General features: G+C 39.0%; 1 protein-coding gene and 1 long non-coding RNA gene across 2 annotated transcripts; one reads left to right on the top strand and one right to left on the bottom strand.

Moving 5' to 3' along the window:
• The first annotated feature begins 283 nt into the window (after nucleotides 1–283).
• LOC307165705 lies at nucleotides 284–11,269 on the top strand. The gene is made up of 3 exons (XR_013822522.1): nucleotides 284–355; nucleotides 483–3,384; nucleotides 11,215–11,269. It is a non-coding gene; the product is annotated as an uncharacterized lncRNA (long non-coding RNA).
• Nucleotides 11,270–12,222: 953 nt separating this feature from the next.
• On the bottom strand, nucleotides 12,223–15,241 carry LOC307165706 (adenosine receptor A3-like). The gene is made up of 2 exons (XM_079883593.1): nucleotides 14,901–15,241; nucleotides 12,223–13,390 (listed from the first exon to the last, which is right to left on the bottom strand). Exons 1-2 carry the CDS (start codon nucleotides 15,230–15,232, stop codon nucleotides 12,715–12,717), a joined length of 1,008 nt encoding a protein of 335 aa, XP_079739719.1. The 5' UTR covers nucleotides 15,233–15,241; the 3' UTR covers nucleotides 12,223–12,714.
• Nucleotides 15,242–15,251: the final 10 nt, after the last annotated feature.

Raw genomic sequence — 15,251 nt, forward strand, 5'->3', positions numbered from 1 at the left:
TGTGGAGTTCAGAGCATCACTGGTTATTGAGAACTTTGGGATGTAGATCGTCCTCTTTCTACTCTGGTTCATGCTCCCTGTCTGAACTCCCAGAGCTGTTCCTGTTGGCACATGCATTACCTCTGCCGCCCCCCTTACCCTGACCTACTGTCCGCACCGGCACCCTCCTCACGGGTACCAGCCCGACCCCCTTTCTCTCTCTCTCTCTCTCTCTCTCTCGCCACAAGCTCGTCTTCCTTTAGATGCAGCCAGCCCTCTTCTTGAACCGCTGCCAATGGAGGCCGGCCCTGGACGCCACAGCTGAAAGTTTTACAAGCGCTCGGGTCGGAAGGCAGGAAGACAGACTGAGAGATTTGTAAGGACAGCTTCTCTTTCTCTATTCACTTGTGCTCTTGTGCTTTATTTATATCCGTGTTTCTCTTTCTCTCTCTCTCTCTCTCTCCCTCTCTCTCTCTCTCTCTCTCTCTCTCTCTCTACCCTAGTCAGGCGTCAAGAAATGGTTCTTTCTTTTACCCGAGAGAGCAAAAGTGGGAGAAAATGCAACATGAGGACAGTATGGTGAGAAATAAATGGACAAATAACAAAAGGACGTAAGGAGGGAGCTGACGTCACACTCTGTGCTGCCCATGACAATGCCTGAAAGAAGACGGGACGATTGCAACTCTTTCTCTCCCTCTCTGTCACCATCTCTGCCCCGTCAGGAAAGGGGTGGCACACTTTTTGGCAGGGTGACACTGGATTATTTCAGAGTGTTCTTGCTAGGACGCGCTTTCTCTACAGCTGAGCAGAGCAGCGTTACCACAAACTTTCAGCACAAGTGCTGTGACAAGTCACTGTCTTGCTCTCTTTGTCCTGACGCCTCGGGCTGAACTTTCTCACTCTGTCCTCTCGCTTCAGCACAGCAAGAACTCTTTGAGGACTCAAACTCTTCAGAATTATTATTCCTTTTTTTTTTGTTTTTCCTGGAAAAGCTGACGATCGTGAACTTTCCTTACTTGAACCTTTGATTCAGTTTGAACATGCACAATGCAAAGGCACTAACAAAAGTTGACGTGCACAAACGCCTTTGATTAAATCTCAAAGTATACCGCATGAAAAATGCAGGCAATGGCAGGACAGCTAAAGATGCTGCGATGACTTCTGAAAAAGAGGAATCGAAAGGCTTGTAATACCTCGGACGGATTCCAAATGCTGACAAAAGACTTCTTTTGGGGAGACTTAACTCTATTTCAGGACGTGTGTCAGATCTTTGACGCTGTCTGGGACTGAGTAAGTACATGTACCTCATGTCGACATTTGTGCAACTGAGGGATAGGTTGAGATTTTGCTTATTTCGCTTTGGTTTTGGACCAAGTTCCACTCCCCGCTTTCGGGCCCGAGCCAGGTGACGGTGTTTTGCATTTCATGCCAACTCCTAGAGGTCTTAAACATGGAGGACTGACTGCTAACCCAACAACAACAGATGAATGGTGAAAGGTGGCAGCAAAAGTCGCCGCCTTGTTTTCTTTTCCTTTCTCATGCTGTTGTGACCTCTCTCTCCTTCTTTCTCTCGCTCTTTTGGCAGCGGGGCTGAAGTGGGCAGGCGAATAGGAGGGCATAGCTCAATCTGCTCAGCGTTGGCAAGGGCTTGTGTGAGAAGGACTGTTCGCTCGCACACCTCTCTCTGCTTTTCCCCTTGTCTTGCGAGTGACATGGAAATGGTCTCTCCTCTTCTTTCTTCCTCCCTGCTGGTTTTTATTGTATTTTTCGATCGTCGTAGAGTTGTACTTTACCCCATCGGGAGTCTCCCGCGCCGTCCTGCGACAAAAAACAAATCTCTTTACTCAGGTACTTCCAGCATTTTATTTTTGTTTGAATGTCCATCTTGTATTTTTTACTTTCTCGTGTTGCAATAACGCAATTTTCTCTGACTTTCGCTTCTCCTCATCCTCGTCTTCCTCCAGCACATGTCTTTTATCTGCAGCCGCCATTATAAAAGTGTCTTTCGTTTCTGTTGGATGAGACATTAAAGACATTTTTTATTTGAAAAAAACGAAGTATTGTTAAATAAACCACAAATATAACGTGCGGCTAGTGATTCTGCATGTTTTTATGCCTGGTTTGTCTTGTGTCCGTGCGTGACCACTGTTTCTTTTACAACTTGTTCGCATAATAGCTTTCAATAAACAGTTTTCAGAGGCTATACAAACCTGCGTTTTTCCATTTACAGAAATATTGTGTTATTATTAAGACCATTATAAAGCTAAACTACTCTCTATTGTGCTAAGTTACACGTCTGAGGCCTTCAAAACAAAGAGCAGAGCTTTGCCAAACTACATCGGGAGAAGAAAAATGTATCTTACAATATCACTTGAACTGATTTAAAATGCTTTATTTCGTAATCATTCTTTGTTACTTCTGGCTGTTAAGTGGTACACCACATACAAATCTGTAACTCGTCTGCCATGTTGAGAGGAACTGAGCCTTAGATAGGACTGAAACTGAGACCACAGGGAAGAATATGCTTAATAAGATCAAGAGCAAAAGAACGAGACTTTCAAATTAAGTATGTAAATATAAGACAAATTAATATTACAAATAAAAAAATAAAAATACAACAAGTAATCAATATAAAACAATAAATATATAGAGCAAATGCTTCTTAAGTTATAATTTAATACAGCTGTTTTTTAAAAACCTGTTTAAACTATGTTTAGATTAAAATAAAATCCAGATTTTCAATTTGACACCACTGTAACTTTACAGTTTCAATCACCATAATTATATAAACAACAAAAAGTAATAATGCAAATAATATTAAAACACACACACTTCAAGTTTCTTTGTTTCGTCTACGAATGAACATTTGAAGATTATTCATGCAGTTTGATTATACATTGCATTTCCATTCCAAAGCGGCTCATGTTTTGTTAGTCCAACTACTTTTAGTTCATTAACACCGTCAACAAAGAATTGTAATTCTTTTAGAGAAGATGTACATGAAAGCTGCACTGAACACTATACAAAGAGAAAACCAAGTAAGAAAAAAAAAAAAAAAAAAGCAATAAGGTGGTGGGTGGAGAGATAGATAAAAAAAATGAAAACACTTCCTCCACCCCTCCCTCGCTATCCTCAGATGAACTTGTCACGTTACTTGATGATTTTTTTCTTCTCTGGCCTGCCCTCTCTACTTCCTGCTATTTTTGTGCTCCCTCCCTCTCTCTCTTCACTCTTTCTCTCTGTGTCGGTGTGGTAACCAGAAACAAAGTCACAGTACCTTTATCTGGAAAAATATTTCAGTAATCACCTGCAATTCAGAAGCAATAAACAGCATCACGTTATGGAGAAAAAGAGGATATCAGCCGAACCCAGGATCTTAGAGCTGCCTGACATTAACCAGAGCAGGTATTTGTTTCTATTGTGGTTCAAGGTCTTATTATGTAGCAGTTCAGATCACATTTGTCTCACATGCATCAACAAAAACGTTTACAGATCAAGTTATGTGTTAGAGTAGTTTCTTTCAAAGCACATGGCGCTTTCATGCACATGCTGCGTGTTCATTTAAAGCTGTACTTTTCAATGTTAAATACGCTCTGCTATCCTAGCTTAATGTGACAACGAGTAAGTTGTTCAGAGGTTGATTTCCCCTGAAAAATAACACTTAGACTCTTTCAAAACGACTTGTTTGAGAATCCTGACCTTCTCGACCAATGGCGTGAGTTTGAGGGCAGGACTATCTGTTCGTCTGGCCGAATGAAACATGCATAGAGTGTTTGGGAAACCTATTTGAAAGCAATTATTATTTTTGCAATTCTATTAGGTGGTGATAGTTGTGCAGAAATTACACTTTAGGCCTACTTAACAAGTGTGAACAATTGTGATACCAAATTCGAAGGGAAATTTCCCGTTTTATCTGCTCTGGAAACGCTCTATTTTTTGCAACCGTAGTGCCAAATGTTGTAAGCTGTGTCTGTTTGCAAAACAGCTATCGCATTGATAAGCGCTGAACTTAGCATGAGTGCATGCACAAACAAGGTCAACAGGCACTTCCTGTTTAGAATTGCTATTTTTGTGTGTTAAAGGGCCTCTGGATTTGTACCACTGCACAACCGTGGGCTTAAACACCCTGCATCGGTAGATAATGGTGCAGATGACAGTTTTACTAATTCAGATGTGGGAAGTGAAGTGTAGGACTATATTTACTCTCTTTCTTAATGATAACAATACATTTAATAACACTGACACATATCAATCAAGTGTGCTGAAAAATGTTAACAGTTCCCCCAACTTACAGTGTTTTAGTACCACAGCAATAATGGCTTTTCTTATTAAAAATGGCACCAGATTAGGATAAAAAAAGACTAAAAGACCTTAATTTGAAAGAGAAATCAAATTTCATCCTGTTATATTGTTTATTGGACTTATTGTTTGTGATGCATAATAATTAAAAGGTATAAACTAAAGCGAAAATTATGATTTAGACATCATATCAGTCAAATATTATCTTGAATTAAGCTTTTGTAAAATATCGGAAGAAAATAAGTAGCATGTTGTGCACAAAAGAATGATCTACTCTCTTTCTACAACTAAATGAAGGTTCAAATAAAAGTTGAGTAGGTTTGAACACACAAGGAAATGTCAACAGCTGAGGTGGAATAAAAAAATGAGTACCTTTGTGTTAAACCACAAGATCGAGGTTAGGGAAACTGAAACACTTCCGCTGATAAGTATGCTGCTTGTTTTCTTGAAATCACTATATTATCACGAACATGCCATTGCCAAATACATTATAACAAATGGTCTTTTAATCACAGATATGATGGAGTTCTGTATATATATGTATAGTAGATATATACATGAATCTGCTCTCTGCTGAAGGAGAGAGTTTATATAATACTGTAGAGCTCCTTTCCTTTGCTTTCCATATATTATCTCTCACAAGACATGAAGATTTAGCCTCATGTTGACATAGCCATTACTTTGTGTAATGATCCATGGACTTCAGTGAGACGTGGACCATATACTGTGATGGAATAACAAACAGTCCTTTTAAGATCCAAGAAAAATGTCAAACGAGGTCATAGTACCAGATAGAAACAGCCCCAGAGAAACACTTGAAACATAGTGAGCTGCCTACCTAGACAACATTATTATGCATCATGAGCACACACAACTGTTCAGCATGCCGCTTGATAAAATACCTTAATTTTGCCAGAATCTAAAGTGTCCTTTGTGGATAAGGCAATCCCAGAATGCACTGTGGCGAGCGGAAATAAATGATTATAAACATACATTTTAGTTAAAACTGAAAAGTAAAAATAGTTCCATCTAAATAAAAATGGACTATTTGCCCCATTATTTGTGTCTGATAAGCATGTTTGTGCTAATAGCAACATGCCAACATCAAACTCTATGGACCTTCCTCACAGACTGTGATAATGCGCTTCCACAGTTATCGTAAATTGAATTTGTTTCGTAATTTTTATAAAAAATATATATGGCTATGATTTACTATAACGAGGGAATGAATAAGTCCAATGTGGCTACGATATACTAAAACGAGGGAATGAATTAGTCCAACATGGCTACGATATACTAAAACGAGGGAATGAATTAGTCCAACATGGCTACGATATACTAAAACGAATGATTGAATTAGTCAAACGTGGCTACGATATACTAAAACGAGGGAATGAATTAGTCTGACATGGCTACGATTTACTAAAACGAATGATTGAATTAGTCCGACATGGCTACAATTTACTAAAACGAGGGATCAAATTAGTCCAACATGGCTACGATATACTAAAACGAATGATTGAATTAGTCCGACATGGCTACGATTTACTAAAACGAGGGAAGGAATTAGTCCAACATGGCTACGGTATACTAAAACGAGGGAATGAATTAGTCCAACGTGGCTACGATTTACTAAAAGGAATGATTGAATTAGTCCGACATGGCTACGATATACTAAAACGAATGATTGAATTAGTCAAACGTGGCTACGATATACTAAAACGAGGGAATGAATTAGTCTGACATGGCTACGATTTACTAAAACGAATGATTGAATTAGTCCGACATGGCTACAATTTACTAAAACGAGGGATCAAATTAGTCCAACATGGCTACGATATACTAAAACGAATGATTGAATTAGTCCGACATGGCTACGATTTACTAAAACGAGGGAAGGAATTAGTCCAACATGGCTACGGTATACTAAAACGAGGGAATGAATTAGTCCAACGTGGCTACGATTTACTAAAAGGAATGATTGAATTAGTCCGACATGGCTACGATATACTAAAACGAATGATTGAATTAGTCAAACGTGGCTACGATATACTAAAATGAATGATTGAATTAGTCCAGCATGGCTACGATTTACTAAAACGAGGGATCTAATTAGTCCAACATGGCTACGATTTACTAAAACGAGGGAATGAATTAGTCCGACATGGCTACGATATACTAAAACGAATGATTGAATTAGTCCAGCATGGCTACGATTTACTAAAACGAGGGATCAAATTAGTCCAACATGGCTACGATATAATAAAACGAGGGAATGAATTAGTCCAACGTGGCTACGATATACTAAAACGAGGGATTGAATTAGTCAAACGTGGCTACGATTTACTAAAACGAATGATTGAATTAGTCCGACATGGCTATGATTTACTAAAACGAGGGAAGGAATTAGTCCGACATGGCTACGATTTACTAAAACGAGGGAAGGAATTAGTCCAACATGCCTACGATATACTAAAACGAGGGATCGAATTAGTCCGACATGGCTACGATTTACTAAAACGAGGGATCGAATTAGTCCAACATGGCTACGATTTACTAAAACGAGGGATCGAATTAGTCCGACATGGCTACGATTTACTAAAACGAGGGATCGAATTAGTCCGACATGGCTACGATTTACTAAAACGAATGATTGAATTAGTCCGACATGGCTACGATTTACTAAAACGAGGGAAGGAATTAGTCCGACATGGCTACGATATACTAAAACGAGGGATCGAATTAGTCCAACATGCCTACGATATACTAAAACGAGGGAATGAATTAGTCCGACATGGCTACGATTTACTAAAACGAGGGATCGAATTAGTCCGACATGCCTACGATTTACTAAAACGAGGGATCGAATTAGTCCGACATGCCTACGATATACTAAAACGAGGGATCAAATTAGTCCGACATGCCTACGATATACTAAAACGAGGGATCGAATTAGTCCGACATGCCTACGATTTACTAAAACGAGGGATCGAATTAGTCCGACATGCCTACGATATACTAAAACGAGGGATCGAATTAGTCCGACATGCCTACGATATACTAAAACGAGGGATCGAATTAGTCCGACATGCCTACGATATACTAAAACGAGGGAATGAATTAGTCCGACATGGCTACGATTTACTAAAACGAGGGATCGAATTAGTCCAACATGCCTACGATATACTAAAACGAGGGAATGAATTAGTCCGACATGGCTACGATTTACTAAAACGAGGGATCGAATTAGTCCAACATGCCTACGATATACTAAAACGAGGGAATGAATTAGTCCGACATGGCTACGATATACTAAAACGAGGGATCGAATTAGTCCGACATGCCTACGATATACTAAAACGAGGGATCGAATTAGTCCGACATGCCTACGATTTACTAAAACGAGGGATCGAATTAGTCCGACATGCCTACGATATACTAAAACGAGGGATCGAATTAGTCCGACATGCCTACGATATACTAAAACGAGGGATCGAATTAGTCCGACATGCCTACGATATACTAAAACGAGGGATCGAATTAGTCCGACATGGCTACGATTTACTAAAACGAGGGATCGAATTAGTCCGACATGGCTACGATTTACTAAAACGAATGATTGAATTAGTCCGACATGGCTACGATTTACTAAAACGAGGGAAGGAATTAGTCCGACATGGCTACGATATACTAAAACGAGGGATCGAATTAGTCCAACATGCCTACGATATACTAAAACGAGGGAATGAATTAGTCCGACATGGCTACGATTTACTAAAACGAGGGATCGAATTAGTCCGACATGCCTACGATTTACTAAAACGAGGGATCGAATTAGTCCGACATGCCTACGATATACTAAAACGAGGGATCAAATTAGTCCGACATGCCTACGATATACTAAAACGAGGGATCGAATTAGTCCGACATGCCTACGATTTACTAAAACGAGGGATCGAATTAGTCCGACATGCCTACGATATACTAAAACGAGGGATCGAATTAGTCCGACATGCCTACGATATACTAAAACGAGGGATCGAATTAGTCCGACATGCCTACGATATACTAAAACGAGGGAATGAATTAGTCCGACATGGCTACGATTTACTAAAACGAGGGATCGAATTAGTCCAACATGCCTACGATATACTAAAACGAGGGAATGAATTAGTCCGACATGGCTACGATTTACTAAAACGAGGGATCGAATTAGTCCAACATGCCTACGATATACTAAAACGAGGGAATGAATTAGTCCGACATGGCTACGATATACTAAATCGAGGGATCGAATTAGTCCGACATGCCTACGATATACTAAAACGAGGGATCGAATTAGTCCGACATGCCTACGATTTACTAAAACGAGGGATCGAATTAGTCCGACATGCCTACGATATACTAAAACGAGGGATCGAATTAGTCCGACATGCCTACGATATACTAAAACGAGGGATCGAATTAGTCCGACATGCCTACGATATACTAAAACGAGGGATCGAATTAGTCCGACATGGCTACGATTTACTAAAACGAGGGATCGAATTAGTCCAACATGGCTATGATTTACTAAAACGAATGATTGAATTAGTCCGACATGGCTACGATTTACTAAAACGAGGGAAGGAATTAGTCCAACATGGCTACGATATACTAAAACGAGGGATCGAATTAGTCCGACATGCCTACGATATACTAAAACGAGGGAATGAATTAGTCCAACAGGGCTACGATATACTAAAACGAATGATTGAATTAGTCTGACATGGCTACGATATACTAAAACGAATGATTGAATTAGTCCGACATGGCTACGATTTACTAAAACGAGGGATCGAATTAGTCCAGCGTGGCTACGATATACCAAAACGAGGGAATGTTTTTTTTTTTTTGTGGTCGCGTTATATATATATATTTTTGTCTGCATGTCATATGCGGGGCTCTATATTATAGAAAGTCTATCGTGGATTTTTTGCTATTGGAGCAAATGGGACTGCAAGTTATATTTGTTGTGGTTTCGTTCAGCACTATAGAAGTTCACCCAACTATGATGATGACTTCTGTTTCTGACAACCCTGGATATGTGAAAAGGGTCCATTGCAATCAACATATTATTAGCACTTAACAAATTTGCAGCCTAAACAAACAAAAAAAAACATTTTAAATGCTTGAGCATACACTAAAAATCATTTTTGATTTCTCAGCTCTTTGTCTGATCCAACATCTCAATTATGAGACTTCAGCCTCCTCTCCGCCTGCCGTCTTTTTCACACTGGCCCGCTGTCTCGGCCAACTGCCAGGCCAAAACATTTCAATCACTGCCATTAATTAGGCCAAAGAGGAATTCGGAATGTTAATGTCCTGCTCCAGTGTCTTTCAGTTCCTCCGGTTCACATGCTAATTTATGCAGAGACGGTGCCGCCGCCCCACGATTTGCCATGACAGTCCATTCTTTTGGCCTGCCCTGGTGACCCCCGTCTACCACACCATCATCTGTGTAGATTTTTATTGTATATATTTATGAGCTATTGTTCAGTCAGCAGGTAATGATTACAAATTATAGTCATACATTTTTATACATATTTTCACAATTTAAATATGATATATACACTACCGGTCAAAAGTTTGGATTAAGATTATTTATATTTTTCTCTTCTGTTCACCAAGGTTGCATTTATTTGATAAACAATACTGTAAAAATATTACACATTGTGATAACTTTTTTCTGTTTGAATTTAAACTGATTTATTCATGTGATCAAAGCTGAATTTTCAGCATCATTACTCCAGTCTTCAATGTCACATGATCCTTCAAAAATCATTCTAATATGATTTGCTGGTCAAGATTTTTTTTTTTTTTTTTTATTACCTTACAGTATGTACCATGACTCTTGAATATGGTAATCAAACAGACCACAACAGTATATTTACAGTTCCTCCTACTCAGTATGAAGAATATGAGTGATTTCATTCACCTTTCTTGAAATAAGCATGAGCAGGTTTCGTCTTTACACGTTCTTGACTTCTAACTGAACACTCGTTTAAGATGGCAGGAAGGCGGCCATTTTGTTTGGACCTTTTCCCTCCCTTTCATGCTTTGCTAGCAGACAACTTGTAGCAGTTTTTAAAGGCAGACAGCTGGGAAAGCTGCGTTCAAATTCAGAGATTTACTTCAGGCAATTAAACGGCATGCCACACCACAGGCGTGTGAAGGTTGCAAAGAAAATGGGCGGTATTTCGTCGTGCGACTCACCTCTGCTTCACGCCAGGAGTTCTGCCTGTATATAATATGCATATATTGTCATTAATATTGTGGATTATTTTGCTAATCCGCAAAGCAGAAAGAGACAAAGAAGGAAATACTTACAACTTCCCCTTGCATACTAAGGTCTTTGTAAACTACAACAAATGTTCGATAAATGGAAATGCAAAGGTGGAGTCCAGTGTTTTACTTTACAATGTATGATTTTGACTATTGATATTTTAATAAATAATTACATTTTTGTAAAGTAAAAAGGCAATATAAATACATGTACAAAAAACATTCATTTTGTATTGCACTACTGATATTTCATTTTATTTGTCAACAAATTAACATTACTATGTTGTTACTATTGTAATTACTATGTTATTACTATTTAATTACTACGTTATTACTATGTTATACATCTTATTATGTTTATTTTATATTGAACATTTTTTTATACTGCAAACACTTTGGCAATAATAATGTACAGTTTTTTTTACACTAAAAATAAAAAAAAACAATTATGGGTGATACTTTTAGTGTCTTCTGAATCAAACGTATTATTCTAAAAAGAACAATATGAATATTGCATAAACATTATGAAAGGCATAATGTATGACTCATTATTTTGTATGACTCATAATAAATAAATAATGTATTTCCCCCTCTTTCTTTCGTCCCGTGCAGAGCCGGTGAAGAAACTAAAGCCACGGCATGTTTGTTTGCTGTCCCTGAAGCTGAGGTAGTAGATTGAATAGTTGTGGAGTATAAAACCTCCCTTTGAGATAACTATACAATCTACTGTCTTTCTTACGGAGGCAGATTAACCAGCTGTCGACTGAAGAAACTGTGTGAAACACACTGGAGTTGAAACTGCAGATCTGTGTGTATCTACAAGCTGAGGTAGTAGGTTGTATAGTTTGTGGGAAGGAACACATCCTATTTGGATGATAACTATACAGTCTATTGCCTTCCTTGAGAGACGCAATGAGCGAGAGTAAAGACAGATCGTTCTGAACTCCAAGAGAAAGAGTTACTGGAGTGTCTTTAACCAGTCTGGATCGAATGGAAAACTTTATTTAAAGGGATAGTTCACCTAAAAATGAATATTTTGTCATCATTTACTCACTCTCAAGTTGTTCCAAACTTTATGAGTTTCTTTCTTCTGCTGAACACAAAAAAAAAGATATTTTGAAGAATGTTGGTAACCAGTTTCTGGTCCCCATTGACATTTTTTTCATACTATGGAAGTCGAATGTTTGGTTACCGTCATTCTTCAAAATATATTTTGTGTTCGGCAGAAGCAAAGGGTGAGCAAATGATGACAGAATTTTCATTTTTGGGTGAACGATCTCTTTAAAACTGCCACATAAAAACCAATATAAAGTATTAATTATAAAGATGAATTACTTTCTTAGTTTAGGAACTCTGCACTGTTTTGTTATTTTGTTGCACTACTGATATTTCACTTTTTTTATTTTTTTATTCAGTTTATTTTACATTGCACAATTTTTCACAGCTATTCTGCAAACATGTTGGCAATAAAAAGTACAGTTTTTGTCATCCTAATAAAGCATAGTAAAATTGAAATAATTTTTATGGGTGATACTTTTAGTGTCTCTTCTGAATAAAGCGTATTATTCTAAAAAGAAAAATATGAATACCGTATAAACATAATGAAAGGCACAAATCATTGAATTATGTGTTTATTTATTGCACACCTCATATAAGTGGTTCAAAATAAATAAATAATTTTGATTATTGTTTGGTTTAGCTTATCAGGAAAGGTGCAACACAAACATATAAAGTTTGATGGTTTTAAACATCACTCATATTTGCACTGTAGTACAACCATATTATTGTGCATTAAATTACACACTCCTCTATTATCCAGATTCAGCTGTAAGACACGTCATGCCACCTTTATTTATAGAGCGCTTTTTACAATACAGATTGTTTCAAAGCAGCTTTACAGTGATAACAGGAAAATAACACATCCTACAGTTTCTCTCAGACTTTGACAGTGGTGTTTGGAGGAGCCCTACTGGCACAACAGTGTAACTGCAATCTTTCAATATTAATTTAGGCCAGAAAAGCTTGAAAGGTTTGAAAAAGCAATATTGCAATTATACTCTAAGAAAATCATAACCCCCCCCCTTCTTTTGGTACGTTCCACGGTACATGGAATTAAGTTAATTTAATGCCATTGACTCCCACCTCTGGGCTGATTTCCCCATGAACTCGTCCATCATGGCTGTCTAAGGTATTACTAGCAGGAGCGTTTATATCTGCCTTCTGCTCTCGACCAATCACCCTCCTCCAAATCTTCCTGTACTCCTGCTTAATCTTAGGGATTTTGAAGGCATACACTACAGGGTTAACCATCGAGTTGCCATGAGAAAGGAGAATGCCAAAGTATAAAGCAATGGACGGTACATGTATATTCTGGTTATAGTATGTGATGGCTGTTGTCAAGTGTAACGGCAGCCAGCAAACAATAAAAAGAGCCAAAACCAAAACCAGAGATCTGGCCAGTTTGTGTTCCTTTTGGTTATATCCACCAGTTTCAGCCGCCACTCCTGCTCTCCCCCTCGACTGTCTCCTCATTTTAAGAAAGATATAGCCATACAAAGTAATCATGACTGCCAGCGGAGGAAGAAAACAACACTCATAGATGAAGTGGACCAGGTATGAAGCAGGAATGACAGCAATGAATTGACAGTCTATGGAGGTGGAATTGTAATGTGCCAGTGTGTCATGGTTGTACCATCCAAACATCGGTAAGAAGCCCAGTACGGACGCCAGTATCCAGCACACAGCGGCGGTGATCCAGGAGCGCTTCTTAGTGACTGTAGAATTGTACCTGCCAGAGAGAAATATTTCTTAATATTAAAGATCTTTTAAAGGTGCAGTAAGCAATTTCTAGGAAAAACACTGTTGATTTTTGAAACACGCCCCTCCCTTCATTGATCCGCGACCAGATCTAGTCCTGAAATCTAAGCTGTTGTCCCGAATCCCGAATATGGCCCTAATTGTCTCAAAAAAGATACTAAAGCGAAATCTTGAAATAGTTATTGTCTGATAAAACATTAAAAACTGTCCGTGGAGGTTGAGTCGTCCTGCAGCCAGCCCCCGCTGGCTGCTCATTGGCTGCAGCATTTGTTTTTCTTTTTTTGAAGTTCTACAAAGATACCGTAGGCACGAATTTATATGCATTGATAAGCGAGCACGATTCAAGTTGAATCAACATCTTTGAATAAAAATATGTTTGGTTCAGGTATGAAATTCATTATCTTTTATTATAGGCTATGTAGTCTAATATCATATTAGGCCTAAACCCGTCCCGAATTTCAGCCAATCTCATCTGGTCACCCTAGCTCCGCCCCCAAAATGCATGAACACGCAATGCAAGGCTGGATGTCTCTTTATCATAGCTGAAGCAAAGCAAAATAATGCTTCGCAAAAAATAAAAAGAAGATGATGAATGAACAACAAGGAAGAATAAAAAATGATCATACAGTACACAAGAGTAAATACAAGCAAGAGTTGGTTGTCAGTCGCCAGCAGCTCCAGACAAACAATGACACTCAAACTGTCCTGTGACTCCAGCTAACATTACAACAACAGCATCTCTTGGTTCTGTGAAATAGCAAAACCAATGTTACTCAACGTATGAAGCAGGAACAACACAACCTCTGTGTCTGTTTTCAGGCCTTCCTGCTTAGGTCTCTCCAGCGCTTGAAAGCTTTTCTAATTTTAGGGGCTTTCGCATCAGAGGAATCTTTTCATAGTTCCTAAAACTAATGGCGGAAGTACGCAGTTTTTGGCGTGTGGAACTATGAATGATTTTAGGCTGCAGGAACTATGAATGAACTCCTTTTAGAGTAACTAAATCAGCTCCTACTTCAGAAACCAGCACTATAGGAACTACCAGTGACGTTAGTGTTCGCTGATTGGCCAAACGCACGCGAAACACCAGCAGCCGCCATTCAATTAAAAAAAGCCGTGTACACCTCGGGGAATCACCCTGTTGGCTAGTTCCTATAACTAAGTTCCTAGTTCCTAAACCTATTGACGCAGGTCCTAAAGCTCTTCGATCATAACCCTTCTTTTTCCATTGATATTCCTCTGAGATTTTCTTTTTTGTAATGTCTCTCAGCCATCTCTCTTTCTACAGTCTTTCTTCAGATCTCCCTCTTACTCTCTCTCTCCTCACCTTTCATGAGTGGACACGCCCTATACTGCTGATTGGCTACAACAAAGCATACCTAAATTGCATTACATTAATTTAAATATAAAACAAAAGCTGTTTGTGTTTTCAACTAGCTTGACGTTCATTAAAGCCATTCAAAATCACCTGTAGGCCGACTCACCTGAGTGGGATACAAACCCGCAGGCAACGATCCACAGCAATGGCCAGAAGAGTGAGCACTGATGCTTGAAGCGGGACGATCAGGACACAGCTGATGAACAGACAGGCATAGAAAGGGATCTTCACGTGGACGTCCACAACCACAGCCAGAGGAATGGCCACGGCCCCGACCAGGAAATCTGCCATCGCCAGCGACACGATCAAGCAGAAAGTGGTGTGGTTCAGGGCTCCGCTCCTCCACACGGCCCAGATCACCAGCACATTGCCCAGACAGCATCCCACAGCGATGAACACTTCAAGAGAGATGTAAATTATCCCTCCACCTAATACCATTGTGGTTAGAGAACTGGAA

Source organism: Squalius cephalus (assembly GCF_949319135.1).
Source record: "Squalius cephalus genome assembly, chromosome: 10".
In the NCBI taxonomy this organism is placed as follows: Eukaryota; Metazoa; Chordata; class Actinopteri; order Cypriniformes; family Leuciscidae; genus Squalius; species Squalius cephalus.